Genomic DNA, 13,474 nt, shown 5'->3' with positions numbered 1-13,474 from the left:
GGTTTATATCTTTCTGCTTGCACACCCCATGTCTATCTGTTTGCACAACCTTTATCTGTCTGAATGCATCCCCCTTAGCTAATCATATGAAGAATGTCAATCAACCCAGACATCATAAAAGCTCACTAGAGGATTTCATTAGGAAGGGTTTGCTGAAGGAAAAACTCTAAAATGTAATGGCCTTTGATGTGCAGATGTAAGACTAAAATATCTAGCAGCCTTTCCTGAAGAAAATCCAGCCTTACACCAAAGACATCAGTTGGTGGGACTCTACCATTTACCTTGATAGTGTATTTCAGTGCTCAATCATCCTCTTAAAACACATATGCCTTATTTTTAATTTGAGTTTGTCTGAATTCAGTTTCAGTTTTCAGCCATAGTTCTTCTAGATGGGTTTTTCTCACTGTGTTAACATTGCTTCCCTCTGATGGTGTTCAAATTCTGGTATCAAGCCTCTTCTCAGTCTTCTTATAAATGAAAGTGATTTGTGTCTCAAATGCAAATTTCTGGATAATTCTTACACCTGCTTTTCTATGCACTTTCTAATTTTTCACTACCCCTGCAAACAGCTAGCACTCGCACACCCTTTAGATGTTTTCAAAATCTGATCTACCTTTAATAACCTTCTTCTACTTGCAAAGACAGCCAACCATTTTAATTGATTCCAACCTCTCTGTTTAAAAAGATAGCTTCTTGCTCAGTCCACCCATTCTCCACGTTGTATTCAGAGTGTGATTTTTTTTTTTTTTCTACACTGAATGATTTTTTTTTTCTCAGTTTAAGCATGCAGGAATAGGAGCCGGCATTACTCCATTTGACATGTATGCATATATGCAATGAAAATAAGCGTTCATTCCTTTCCAGTCACTCAGATTGGTCCAAATAGTTTGCATGAGGGTCACTGGGGGCTACAGTGGGAAGTCGGTAAATCTGCAAAGGGGGTCACTGAGAGCAGAGATGGCCATGCATATTCCTGCCCTGGAGTCACCACTGCAGAGAAGGAAGGCAAGATGTTTGCCCGTAGAAAACAAAGTAGATTGTGTGGGGATGAGACTTTGTCCTCAGTACTGACTTTGTGAGTCTATAAGCAGGAAACTTGGTTGCTGGCAATGATGAAAAAGAGGAGGAGACAGCTCTCTTGGATCTCAGTCTGAACTCACACTCTGGGTTTGGACTAGCAGAAAGGGCTAACAATGTATTTTCATCAATCACGTTTAACGGATTTTAACATAGACCTCAGAGACTATCCTGCGCTCAGTTCAGGCAGGGTTTCAAAAGCAGCCTCAGAGTTAAGTGATAGGTCATGTAGTCAACCAAGTATTGAAAGCCTTGCATTTGAAAGCTTTATTCCAATTGCATAGCTGATCCAATAAAAGATACCAGCCTAAGAAATCCTTGCCTTTCAAACAAAAAAGCAGTCGCTCCAAATGAAAATTACTGAAGTGCCGAAGAGAATTAGAAAGATGAGTTCTTTCAGCTGTCAGTGAGACTTGATCACCTAGCATCCACACGGTTTAAAAAATCCTACCATCATCTTCTATATTACTGGTGACCAGCCAGACTAGATATATTGATAAGAAGTTTGGCTATGGGATGGATAGACAGACCGACACAAAGACCACATAGATAAATTGGCATGAAACCAGCCACACTAAGTCGACAGCTACAAATTGTTTCTACCCAAATGTAACCTAGTTTTAGAGTCCAGGTAGCTTTCCCCCCACAAGTGCCATGTCAATTAAAGCTTGGACATTATTTCATTCCAAGCACTAAAAATGATCCCATCGCTGTTATTTCTGGGCTTTTTGGTAACCTTAGGAAGAGATGTGCTCCGACTCAGGTGTGTGCCCCACATCTCTCTCTGATGTAATATAGTTTCATGTTCTATTCATTTTCATTGTTAAACGGTTGAAAAATTGACTGGCTACGTGTGTGGGCAATTGTTTTAACAGTTGCCCCCGCGCCGAGCCAAGGCATGCTATTCCACATCAGCAACTGCGATACAAAACCCAGAAGTCCTAATTGCTTTTCTCTCCTGCTGTTATCCCACAGGCAGATTTGTCTTCCTGTGTCTGTAGCAACCCAAGCTCTATGCATCTTCTAGAGAGACCATCAAAATGGGGACTATTTCCCCGTGTTTCATATATCCCATCTTGCAATATCAGGCAGCTCTTCACCAAAACCCATTTGGCAAACCCATTTTCTTTGGATTGGAGGAGGAAGGCATTCTTAAAGTTTCTAATTTAGTTTCTTCAGGCAGAATTTCAAACCTCCAAACTGGCAACATTTTTGATCCAGCTAGGAAAACCTCAAAGGAGTTTTAGAGAAACTTTAATCTTAGTACATCTAGAGTTAGAAAATAGATAAGTGGAAAGTTTGGGGGTCTGTCTGATTCTGAGAACTAGATCTAATTTTCCTGTTGGGTAGGAAACAAATATTGCTCAGATTTGACCTTGTTGTAATATTTTTAACACTTTTGGAAGCACCTCGTTCTACAATTACGGGGGAATGATTCCTGATTGAAAGGAAAGTAGAGACCTCTCTTTGTATGTCTTGTTTTCCCTTAAATATAGATATTATTACATTATGTATAATTGCTCAGCTGGACCAGATCAGACTTTTAAGCTAATATAGACGGTGGAGCAAGTATTACTTTTAAGCCGTGGCTGTATGAACAGTGTTCCAGATAGTACGGTGTGTCTAGCTCAGGTGAGTTTCTGAATACTCCTGTCACTAATCTAATATAATGTGGCTTCTGTTAAGACCCAACCGACTGTTATTACCCTTGTCACAGCTGCAAAATCAGAGGAATATGGTTTGGGGAAATGAAAAAAAGAGGTTTGGGCTATTTATTAATTTTTTTAAGTTAACATGTTTTTATATTGCTCGATTTTGGTAGAGACCGTAGAAGTTTTTAGAACGGCAGGCTGCCCGCCGCCTTCAGCTACCGGTCCCCTCCTCAGTGCCTTAGTCCTCCCTGGCGTATGGACCAACTTAAGACCCAGGGCCGGATGATGTGGCTTCTTGGGCTGGATCCGGGTTACACACCATATCTCAGATGAACCTGTGCAAGAGATTGGGTTGGATAGCTAGATATTTGGAAATACTTTCATTCGTTATTATCTGTTTATCTATCAATCGACACCTCATTTCATTCATTCATAGGTTTAGGCTTGCCCATAATTTTGATGGACTGCACATAATGTTGATGAACTGTGCAGCTCTTTTTTTGTCAGTTGGCTGCAATAATGTACATCTCCATTTTCATTCTTCCAGAAGGAATGCCTAAGTAAATGGAAACCAGGAACCACACACGGGTGCCTGAGTTCATCATGGAGGGGCTCTTTGAACATCCCCACCTCCAGGGTCTGTTCTTTGGGATCATCCTGTGCCTCTTTATGGCTTCGATTATAGGCAACTCTTTGATCATCCTGGCAACTGTCCTTCACCTGCCTCTGCACAAACCCATGTACTTCTTCATTGCTAACCTGGCTTTTATTGACATTGTCTGCACCTCCTCTGCTCTGCCCAAAATGATGCAGAACCTGATACTGGGAAAGAAAACTATCTCCTTTAATGGCTGCATGGCTCAGCTCTTTACCTTCACCTCCTCAGGGGCAACAGAGCTTGTTCTCCTCACTGCCACTGCCTTTGACAGGTATATGGCCATCTGTCATCCCTTACACTACATAACCATCATGACCAAGAGAGTCTGCATCACATTAGCAGCCTGTATCGGGGCGCTTGGAACCATGAATTCCCTTGTGCACACATTGCTCATGCTGTGTCTAGATTTCTGTGGGCCCAAACTCATCCAGCACTGCTTCTGTGAGATCCCACCTCTGCTGGCGTTGTCCTGCAGCTCAACTTACCTCAACGAAGTCATGGCTTTCATTGCCGATATTTTCCTAGCCATGGGAAACTTTTTGCTGACCATTGTATCTTATGGCTTCATCATCAGAAGCATCCTGAAAATTCAGGGTCAGAAGGGAAGTCAAGAGCCTTCTCCACATGTTCCTTGCATCTCGTTGTGGTTGCCCTTTACTACTCCACTATCGCCTACATCTACGTCCGGCCACCCTCTGGCTACTCCCTGCATAAGGAAAAGATGGTCCCTGTGCTTTACACACTTGTGACTCCTGCGCTGAATCCTTTGATCTACAGCCTGCGCAACAAGGTCAAAGTGGCCTTCAGGAAAATCCTCACGTTCTGCAAGGGAGATTCGTATTGATGCCGGCAAAAGACAGTCTCTGTCATCTCATCATTTGTGTTCTGGCCCCACGCCTAGTGTGAACTGTTTTAATATCCTGCACTTCAGGGGACCCCAGTTAATACATATGTTCAGAGCCTCTGAGTTTTTTTTTCTTATTTCACTGCAGTTAATAATGATGCCTTTTGCCCCTTGTACGAAATGATGCAAGTTTTTGGTGAATATTACACAGTTTTCTTTGTAACCCTATTTAGATTAGGAGTCCATGATGTGTTACGCTAGATAAAATAATGTACAAATTGTTGCATGCTTTCTTTTAAATGTATGGTCAGAGTAGCAGAGCATTATTTTTTTCAGTTGGTTTGAAGCATGACAATCTATATAAACCAAACTAAAACAAACCAAACAAATTAACCACCGCCCCATTCTTTCCCTTCAGTCTCTGTTTTCTGTACAACAATGTGACTCCAAAATATTTCCTATATTTCAATTGATATCTGAAAGCTTCATCTACCCAGGTGTAGGTCTCTGGCAGATTTCTATAAAATTGTATTTATGAAAATTCACTTCTTAATTCTCACTTAAGGCTTCTGTTCTAGAATTGCATCACCATTGCAGATTGGCGGCGTGGAAATAATATTTTGTTTCTTTTTAAATGTTTCTTTTTAATTGATTTTCACTTACTGCAGAAATACATTGATATCAATTACATAAATATCAGTCTAAAATTTATATATGTCTCTCAGCCATAGTAACCAATAAAGTGAGTGGGAAAATGGAGAACAGTATAGCAAGGGATAAACAACGAAAAGATTTGAGAGCAAGGAGTAAATTTAGGATTTACTTGCCAAAATATTCCAAAAAGAGTTGTCCTAGGTACTGTTATGCTTTTCAAAGCACTTGGTCTGTGAACATGATTTTCTGCATGGTTGCTATTTTGGGCATTTCATTACTTAAGGGCTTTCTTACACATGGATTTCCGGTAGCTCCTCGAACTCTTAACCCCTGGGTTGTCCACACATTAACACCTGAAACTAGTTTTAAGCACACTTTAGGTGGTTTAAAAGTTAGGTCACTCAAGGGCAGGTTCATCTCTGATCTGTGTTCCCAGGCATGAATGTGTGGCTACTTCCCACAAATGAACTGCCCACTTCCCACAAATGAACCGCCCAATTGCAGTCCTCCACCATCTCAGGAGGACGTGTCCCCACTTCACCCTACTGTCTGTGTGGACACATTTTCCACCCCCTGAATTCTGCTGCCCAGAGGAAGATTGTAGCACCAAGCCACCTCCCTCTCCTGCACTTGGGGGTGTTATCTTCTCACCTGTGGGTGTGCAACCCCATGCAAATGGTGTGCAGGACACACGCCAGCCAGCCAAGTCACAGGGCATTCATGAGTTCACAAGTGGGTCCAGAGGAGGTGGCAGGGGGAACAAGGGCTGGACTGGGGTCCCCATGAGCTGGGACTGTCTTCCCAGGGCAGGCACACTAGCTCTCCCAAAAGCATTTTCCCTTACTGCTCCCACCTCCCAGTCACCCCAGAAAGCATGACCAGCACCCCACACTCCCCAATCCCAAATCCCAATTTATTAAAACATGAGGCCTGCTTTCATTTATTTCCTCTTTATTTCTTTTAAAATACTTTTTAAACTTATTTTTATTTTATCCTTCATTTCACCACCCTTCCCCCAGCCCCATTTCCTTTTCACCTCCCATTTCACTACTCATGCCCACCCCACTAATTGTCTACCTCCCAACTTCATAATCCTGCCCCTCCAAGCTCATATCTCACCCCCCACCCCACACCCACCTAGAGCAGTGATAGAAGTCTATCCTGGCTTGCCAGCCCCATAGGGGTAACACAGCTGTGCAGGTGATGGAGAATCAAAGCAGGTTTTTAGCCTTTACATGTGACTGCTCTAAATTCGAGGTAGGACTAATCAACTTTTGAGCAGTTCAAAATGCAATGTGTAACCAGGCCCTGTGCAATCTTAATAAGAAACCTTGCTAAAGGCACAGTAATGAACTATCCCAATGTGCAGGAAGACTAGCAAGTACGGCACAAGATTGACGTGGCTTAATAGGGAACTCTTCAATGAGCTAAAACACAAAAGGAAACTTAGAAGAAGTGGAAACTTGGCAAACTTCTGGGAAGCAGTATAAAAGTATTGCTTGAGCATGCAGGGGTGAAATCAGGAAGGCCAAAGTGCACTGGAGTTGCAGCTAGCAAGGGCCGTGAAGTAGGTAACAAAAAGATGGGTTACTAGAAGTATGTGAGCAACAAGATGAAAATCAGTGAAAGTGTGGGTCTCTTACTAAATGGGAGAGGCGACCTAGTGAGAGATCATGCAGAAAATGCTTAAGTACTCAATGCCTTTTTTATCTCAGTCTGCACAGGCAAGGTGAACCTGCTGTACCTAGTACAAAGTTTGGGGAGGAGGTGAGCATATGATAGTGGCAAAAGAACAGGTTAGGGTCTATTTAGAAAAACTGGATGTATACAAGTCTATGGGGCTGGATGGAAAGCACCTAGGATGCTGAGGGCTTTGGTCAATGTGATTGCAGAACTGCTGGCCATTGTTTCTGAAAACTCATGACTATCAGGAGATGTCTTGCATGAATGAAAAAGGGAAAACATAATGCCTATATTTAAGAAAGGGAAAAAGGAGGATCTAGGGGACATCACCTCAGTCCCTGGAAAAAATCATGGAGCAGATCCTCGAGGGAGCCTTTCCTAAACACTTGGCAAAGGAGGTGATTAGGAACAGTGAACACAGATTCACCAAGGCCAAGTTGTATGTGACCAACTTGATTGCCTTCTATGATGAGATGACTCTGTGGATGTGGGGAGACCAGTGGATGTGATATACCTCAATTTTAGCAAGGCTTATGATATAGTCTCCCACGACATTGTCTCAGGCAAGCTAAGGAAGTCCGGGCTGGCTGGATGAATGGACTGTAAGGTGGATAGAAAACTGGCTGGAGCATCGGGCTTGATGTCTAGTGGGGTGGATTGTGGGGCTGTGATGGCATGGGGCCGGGGCCTGGAGCAGAGCTGCAATCTGCTCCCCACATGCCCCTGCCCGCAGAATTGGTGTCCACTGCAGCGACATAAGGGGAACGGATCATGGCTCTGCCCTGGGATCCAGCCCCGTACTGTCAATGCCCCATGATCCTGGCCCCCACCTGCCCATCCCGCACCCAGATACCACTTCCCACCCAGCTGCAGCCTCATCCTAGCCACCTAGCTGAGCGCAGGGGCCACTCGACAAGTTTTGGGGAGCTCTTTGGGGAGCCCAGAAGTGCTGACCCAGCCTGTTACAGCTCATTAAAGCTCCCTAAGTAGCCTTCAGTCACGTGTCTGTGTGAGTGTGTGTGTGTTGGGGGGCAGGGGGGTTCACACAAGAAAGATCATGTGAGAGACCATGTGGTGCAGGGCCCATGGGAGTACAAGGGAAATTGTTGGGCAGTAAGGGAGAGGCTCCGGCTTCGGCTCCAACCCAGAGCCAAGGTTGCTGCTGCTTGGCTGGAGCTGGAGCTGCAGCCAGATCCACAATATAGGATAAGCAATGGTGCGCGGCAGGCGGCCATAAGGAAATCAGTCAGGGGCAATGCACTGCAGGGGGCAAGTGCCCAAAGAGTCAGGCAATAGAGGAGCAAGGTGGAGGGGAGGCAAGTGGCAGGGAGGACAGAAGTCATGCCAAGTTTCAGTCAAGTTACATTCCAGCTCCACCTTTGCAAACAATGTCTTGTGTTTGGGAGCCCAAACAGAGAGGAAGTGAAGTAAGTCTGGGAGGATCCCAGGGAGTTAGATCCAGTGTTATTGCCACAGACAAGAATACATTTGATCCTGTTTCCCATGTGCCATAATCCCATTTAGGTGCACAAGTCCCGTGTTGCAACGGGGTGTGGATGTCTATCAGTCAGAGGGTTTTCCACCCTGAAAACTTTCTTCTCTCAGATGTGAAACTCAGAGGAGGCTTCTTGTCCTGCATCTTGCTGTTCTGTTAATCAAATGTCTCTCTCAAGTAACAGCTCCAAATGTGTATCTTGTCACAACCCAAAGTTGTGATTTTTTGTTTGTGTGCGCGTTTCGGCACCGCTAAATTATTTCCCGTCAAATTTGTCGCTTTCTTTGCACGGTAGAGCTCTCTGCTGCTAGAGAGAGCTCTGGTGCAGCGGGAGATTTCCCACCGAATTGCAGCTTCTTTGCAGTGTGCATCTCTTTTGCATCGTAGTGATACACGCTGTAAAGAATTTCCTGCCATTTGTGTTAGGGTCTGCGCCATGTTATTGGCCGACTCCTAATTTAGGCACATGTGGCGGCTAGTGATTAGCTTGCTAGCTGTACAAAAGGCTTGGGTAGTTTCCGCCCAAGCTGGAGGACGGAGGAGAGAGAGAGATTCTGTGTGAAGATCTCCAAGCGCTGTGGACCCTCGCGGACCCGGCGCGCCTCCCCTAAGCAGGCAAGCGAGGCAATAGAACCGAGCCTACAGAGCTTTCGCTTCTCGCCTCTCCCCGTCGCTGAGCACAATCCTAGACGTATCCCTTTCCTGTAATTTCGGACCCCGCGGAGCCTAGCAAACTCTGGCGAAAACTTATCGGACCCACAGAGCCTGAATAACTCTGGGGAAACTTTTCAAACCCAACTTAACCAGACCCGCGGAGCCTAGCAAACTCCGTGGGAGCAATCGTTTTGTCAGAGTCCTCCAACGAGGGTTCAAGCGGGAGCTGTGCCTGGAAACTTGTCCAGCCTACACCGATACCATCTTTGGGTGCAAGTAAACAATCTTTTCAATCAACCGTTACGCCTCCATGACTAATTCTAACTCGTGTGCACAAAACCGCCCCGCGGTTTCTCCCACCCCGCGTGTCCGGGCTGACGGCCACAGCCTGCGTGCACCGGAGACGGGTCCGGTACGACCCCGGTTCGCCCCTGGCTTGCCCATGGAGGCCAGAATGGGATCAGAATCACCGCCGCACATGGCGACGAGGGCGGGATCGGGGCCCGGCCCACACATATCTGACTTCAGATTTTTGCACCCAGTGACACTCACCCACTCAGCATTTCAGCCAACTGATCTCCAAAGACCACAAGAGATGTTAGGCACTACTCCTGCTTATCAAAAGGGGACACGGTTTTAAGGTCACCTTTTTGAGGTTACCATGCAGTTACTGGAGGTATTGCACAGGAAAGTTCCTCCAATAGAAAATGAATTTAGATTGTTCTTTGTGCACAAAGGGCCAATTATTGCAGAGGACAAGAAAGAAGGGGAAATGCTAGCCCCATAGAAGGCTCTTTCATAATTCATCTCAAAAGAGGGCCAACATTTCAGCTTGGAAATTCATCCTTGGAAATTATCATTCAAGTTTCCTGGATTACCATGAAACCTACAGGTGCGCGTAGAGACCTGTTCAGGTTTACAAAGGGAAAAGAAAAAAAAGTTGATGGAAATGGCATTTCCCTGAAGTCACTCATAAAAGGAAACATCCATTAAAACTTCTAGGGGTATTTTGCCAATTTAAAAGTTTTTTGGTTTTTTTTTCCTGCCAATTTACATGATTCCCACTGGTATTCTCCTTTGGGGCTTTATTTGAGAGTGAAATCTTGCACAAGTTCACAAGGGACCAAAGCACTTTCTGTACAAGGTGATTCTTTAAAATGAAAACCAGCCTCAGAAATGTAGCACAGGCTTGGAGTCTGTCCTTCAATTGTTGCTCCATTCATTGTAAAGAAGTCATCTATGTGGATTCAGGGAGAGGTGAGGATGTTCCTGATTTCATCCTTCCTTTTTTCAAACTCTTTCATTACTCTTTGAAAATGAAATGCTAAGAGGAAACAATGCTCTTTCAAAACCTATCTAGCAATATATATGGTATCTTACATTTTAACCATACTCCCATCGTTATTTGTGAGAAGAGAAAGCAAGTGTTATGATGTAAACTTTTAAACTCATAATTTAAAGTTATTTTGGGTGCTAACTACCCACTCCAACTGAACTTCGCTGGGATGAGACATCACCACTATTTTGGAGTGCTAGATTACTTTAATTGGTCTTACTTTTTTTTCTTTCTACGTATGAATGCACTGACTTTGTGATTTAGCTCAGTGTGCTTTGATTTCTTCAACTGTGTTCATGAAATTTAACCTCTTAACTGATCTCAGCTAGACATGAGAAAATCTGTTGCGACTCCCCAGCCCTCATCAGACTTGCTCTAATGTCATTGTGATCAGGATCTGAAGTCAGTGGGGGTACAAAGCTGGAGGTACATAGTGGGGCTAACGACAAAAGATTCAGGCAATAGGATCTGTGCTGAAAGAGTTTCCAATAATAAAAAATGATGCAAAGGGGGCCATTACTTAAATTGGTTTGTTCTAGGAAAATATGAAAATAGAGCAATATTGGCTCAGTGATTCTTTTACCCTTTTTTACAGCACGCTACATCTGTCACTCCTCTGGTCCCAATGGAGACATGCTTGTCCTACTGAAGGGGGAGGGGGCAGTAGTCTGTAAAAGCAATAAAGTGGTTTTAGGAGGTAAAAACTCTGAAGACAATGAAAGGAGATACAGGCTCCTATATAGGACAGAAAGGTGTCTTTAGGGAATACTGCAAAAGCTAGATATGAAAATATGAGAGTATTGATGTGCTGTGTAATGGCTTAAAAAAAGATTAAATTCCATGGCTTCCTTTCTCCTGCCCATTATAACAGATGCCTAGGAATGCAACTCTAATGAGGGGAACATTTCACAGGAATTATTCCTGATTTATCCCAGTGACTTAAAGGAAAGAAAAGTCCGTACTACTTATGCCATGTTCCCATCTGAAAGCACACCTTGTTATGAGATGAACAGTTACAGCATTGGAACAGTTCAGTTCACTGGCTCTTATGTAGATAGTGGGGAACGCACATTACTCTTGAGGTGTTGGTGTATGAGCAACTTTCCAGGCCATATTGTATATGCATACCTCCTAATGAGGGGCATATATTCCAGAATACGGTAAGGTCTGATCCTGCTCCAGTGGAGCCTATTTCATATTGTTATTTTCTTCCAGCTCCCCTCAACAGTTGGAGGACTATAGATTCAAGAACTTACAATGTCTAACATTTACATGTGTTGATATTGCTTAGCTTTGTCATAAGCTGTGTGATTTGTCTAGAAAATCCTAAAGGTTTGAGCTGAATAGCTATTTGTAAATCTATTCATCCTGTATTATTTATCATCATCTTCGTTACTATTATTACTATTACTATTAATATTAAATATAATTTATATTATTATTATTGATAATAATAACCCATCCACCTGTGGCCTGGCTGTCAGTTTGATCGACTGCTTATTATTATGATTATTATTGTTGTTAGTAGTAGTAATAGTAATAGTAATCCATCCACCCGTGGCCTGGCTGTCAGTTTGATAGACTGCTTAGCAGCTCTACTCATCAGATGTTTGTAATTGTTTAGATGTCTGTTTTCATTCCTACAGAAGAGCTGCCTTATTAAATGGAAGCCAGTAACCATACCAGAGTATCTGAGTTCAACATGCAGGGACTCTTTGACCATCCCCATTTACAGGGGCTCTTCTTTGGAACCGTGCTCTGCCTTTTTGTTGTTGCCATCAAGGGCAATTCCCTGATCATCCTGGCCATTGTCTTCCACCCGCCTCTGCACACCCCCATGTACTTCTTCATTGCTAACTTGGCTCTAATTGATATTCTTTGCACGTCTGCCATCCTACCCAAAATGATGCAGAACCTGATGCTTGGGAAGAAAACCATCTCCTTCGATGGCTGCATGGCTCAGCTCTTTACCTTCACTTTGTCATGTGGAACAGAGCTAGTGCTCCTTACAGCCATGGCTTTGGACCGGTACATGGCCATCTGCCGTCCCTTGCGCTACGTAACTGTCATGACCAAGAGTGTTTGCATCACATTAGCAGCCATTGTCTGGGCAGTTGGAGCAATCAATTCCTTGGTGCACACCTTGCTCATGCTTCGACTAAATTTTTGTGGGCCTAACTTCATCCAGCACTTCTTCTGTGAAATCCCACCTCTGTTGGCATTGTCCTGCACCTCAACATACCTGAATGAAGTCATGGTCTTCATTGCTGATGTCTTCCTAGCCATGGGGAACTTCCTACTGACCGGTACATCCTATGCCTTCATCATCATCAGCATTTTGAAAATTCAGAGCTCTGAAGGGAAGCGAAGGGCCTTCTCTACATGTTCCTCGCACCTTGTTGTGGTTGCCCTATACTACTCTGCCATTATCTACACTTACATTCGGCCGACCTCCAGCTACTCGCTGGATAAGGACAAGCTGGTGGCCGTTCTGTACACGCTTGTGACTCCCGCACTGAATCCTCTGATCTACAGTCTGCGCAACAAGGAAGTCAAAGTGGCCTTTAGGAAAATTCTTCCACTTGAGAGAGTCAGCTTGAAAAGGAATAGGCTTGACTTTGTTACGACCACTGTGATTCAAACCCGAAGTAGCTGAGCCTGCAGGGAGAGGTGAAGTCTGGGTTCAAATCCCAGTGTTCCTAATGGACTTCTTTGAACCTAATTGGGCACATCCCCATGTGTACAGGTGCACACTTCCAGGGACACAAGAATTTACAGTGCACATTTGTGCCACTGCTATGTGCTCCAGGGCACGCCCATGCATGTGCACTCTGGTCTGCATCAAATTGTCCTGGGTGGGGTAGGGGAGCTGTGCTGGCCCCAGCAGCCTTACCTAGGCTCCTGGGGGCCTCCGAGTGCAGTAGCAGCACCAATCTGTTTGCACAGAGCCTGGCTGGCAGCCAGAGCATGCTTCTGGATGGCCAGGCTGTTTCCAGTGGCACATGCTGCTGCTGCATGTGCTGCACTGCTTATATGGCATTTGTTTGTTTTGATACCAAGACATCCCAGTGTCAAATTTGGGCCTTTCACTGAAAATTTGCAGCACGGCAAACAGTTGCATGTTCAAAGCATGTGGTTTGCAGAGCCAAAAACATGTCAGAGGGGCCGCAAACTGCAAGTATGCACTCTTCTGAATGCACCCGTTGTCTCTATCTGAAGTCGACGCTTGATGTAAACTGTTGCAACATCCTGGATTATTGTTCTCGCGCTGCAGTGGAACTAGGAGAACTGCCCTGCCCTAGACTGCTAGCAACATGGTGGAAATGTGCTTGTATTCATTTACATTATTAGTGAACTGCACTCATATTATCGGTCTAGGGTGATACTCTAGACAGCGTTAGGCATACTGGATGCATCTACA

The 13,474-nt window shown here is 44.4% G+C and overlaps 1 protein-coding gene and 1 pseudogene across 1 annotated transcript; both read left to right on the top strand.

Moving 5' to 3' along the window:
• Window positions 1-3,284: 3,284 nt before the first annotated feature.
• On the top strand, window positions 3,285-4,828 carry LOC132251667 (olfactory receptor 13G1-like; annotated as a pseudogene).
• A 6,888-nt stretch (window positions 4,829-11,716) lies between these two features.
• On the top strand, window positions 11,717-12,709 carry LOC132251776 (olfactory receptor 13G1-like). Its single transcript, XM_059731705.1, has one exon. The coding sequence runs from the start codon at window positions 11,717-11,719 to the stop codon at window positions 12,707-12,709; it is 993 nt and encodes a 330-aa protein (XP_059587688.1).
• The last annotated feature ends 765 nt before the right edge of the window (window positions 12,710-13,474 follow it).

Source organism: Alligator mississippiensis, chromosome 7 (genome assembly GCF_030867095.1).
Source record: "Alligator mississippiensis isolate rAllMis1 chromosome 7, rAllMis1, whole genome shotgun sequence".
Lineage (NCBI taxonomy): Eukaryota > Metazoa > Chordata > Crocodylia > Alligatoridae > Alligator > Alligator mississippiensis.
This window is presented reverse-complemented; position numbering and strand designations above follow the sequence as displayed.

Excerpts from the sequence above, each read along its gene's own strand:
- LOC132251776 (XM_059731705.1), top strand. The coding sequence starts at position 11,717 with ATGGAAGCCAGTAACCATACCAGAGTATCTGAGTTCAACATGCAGGGA.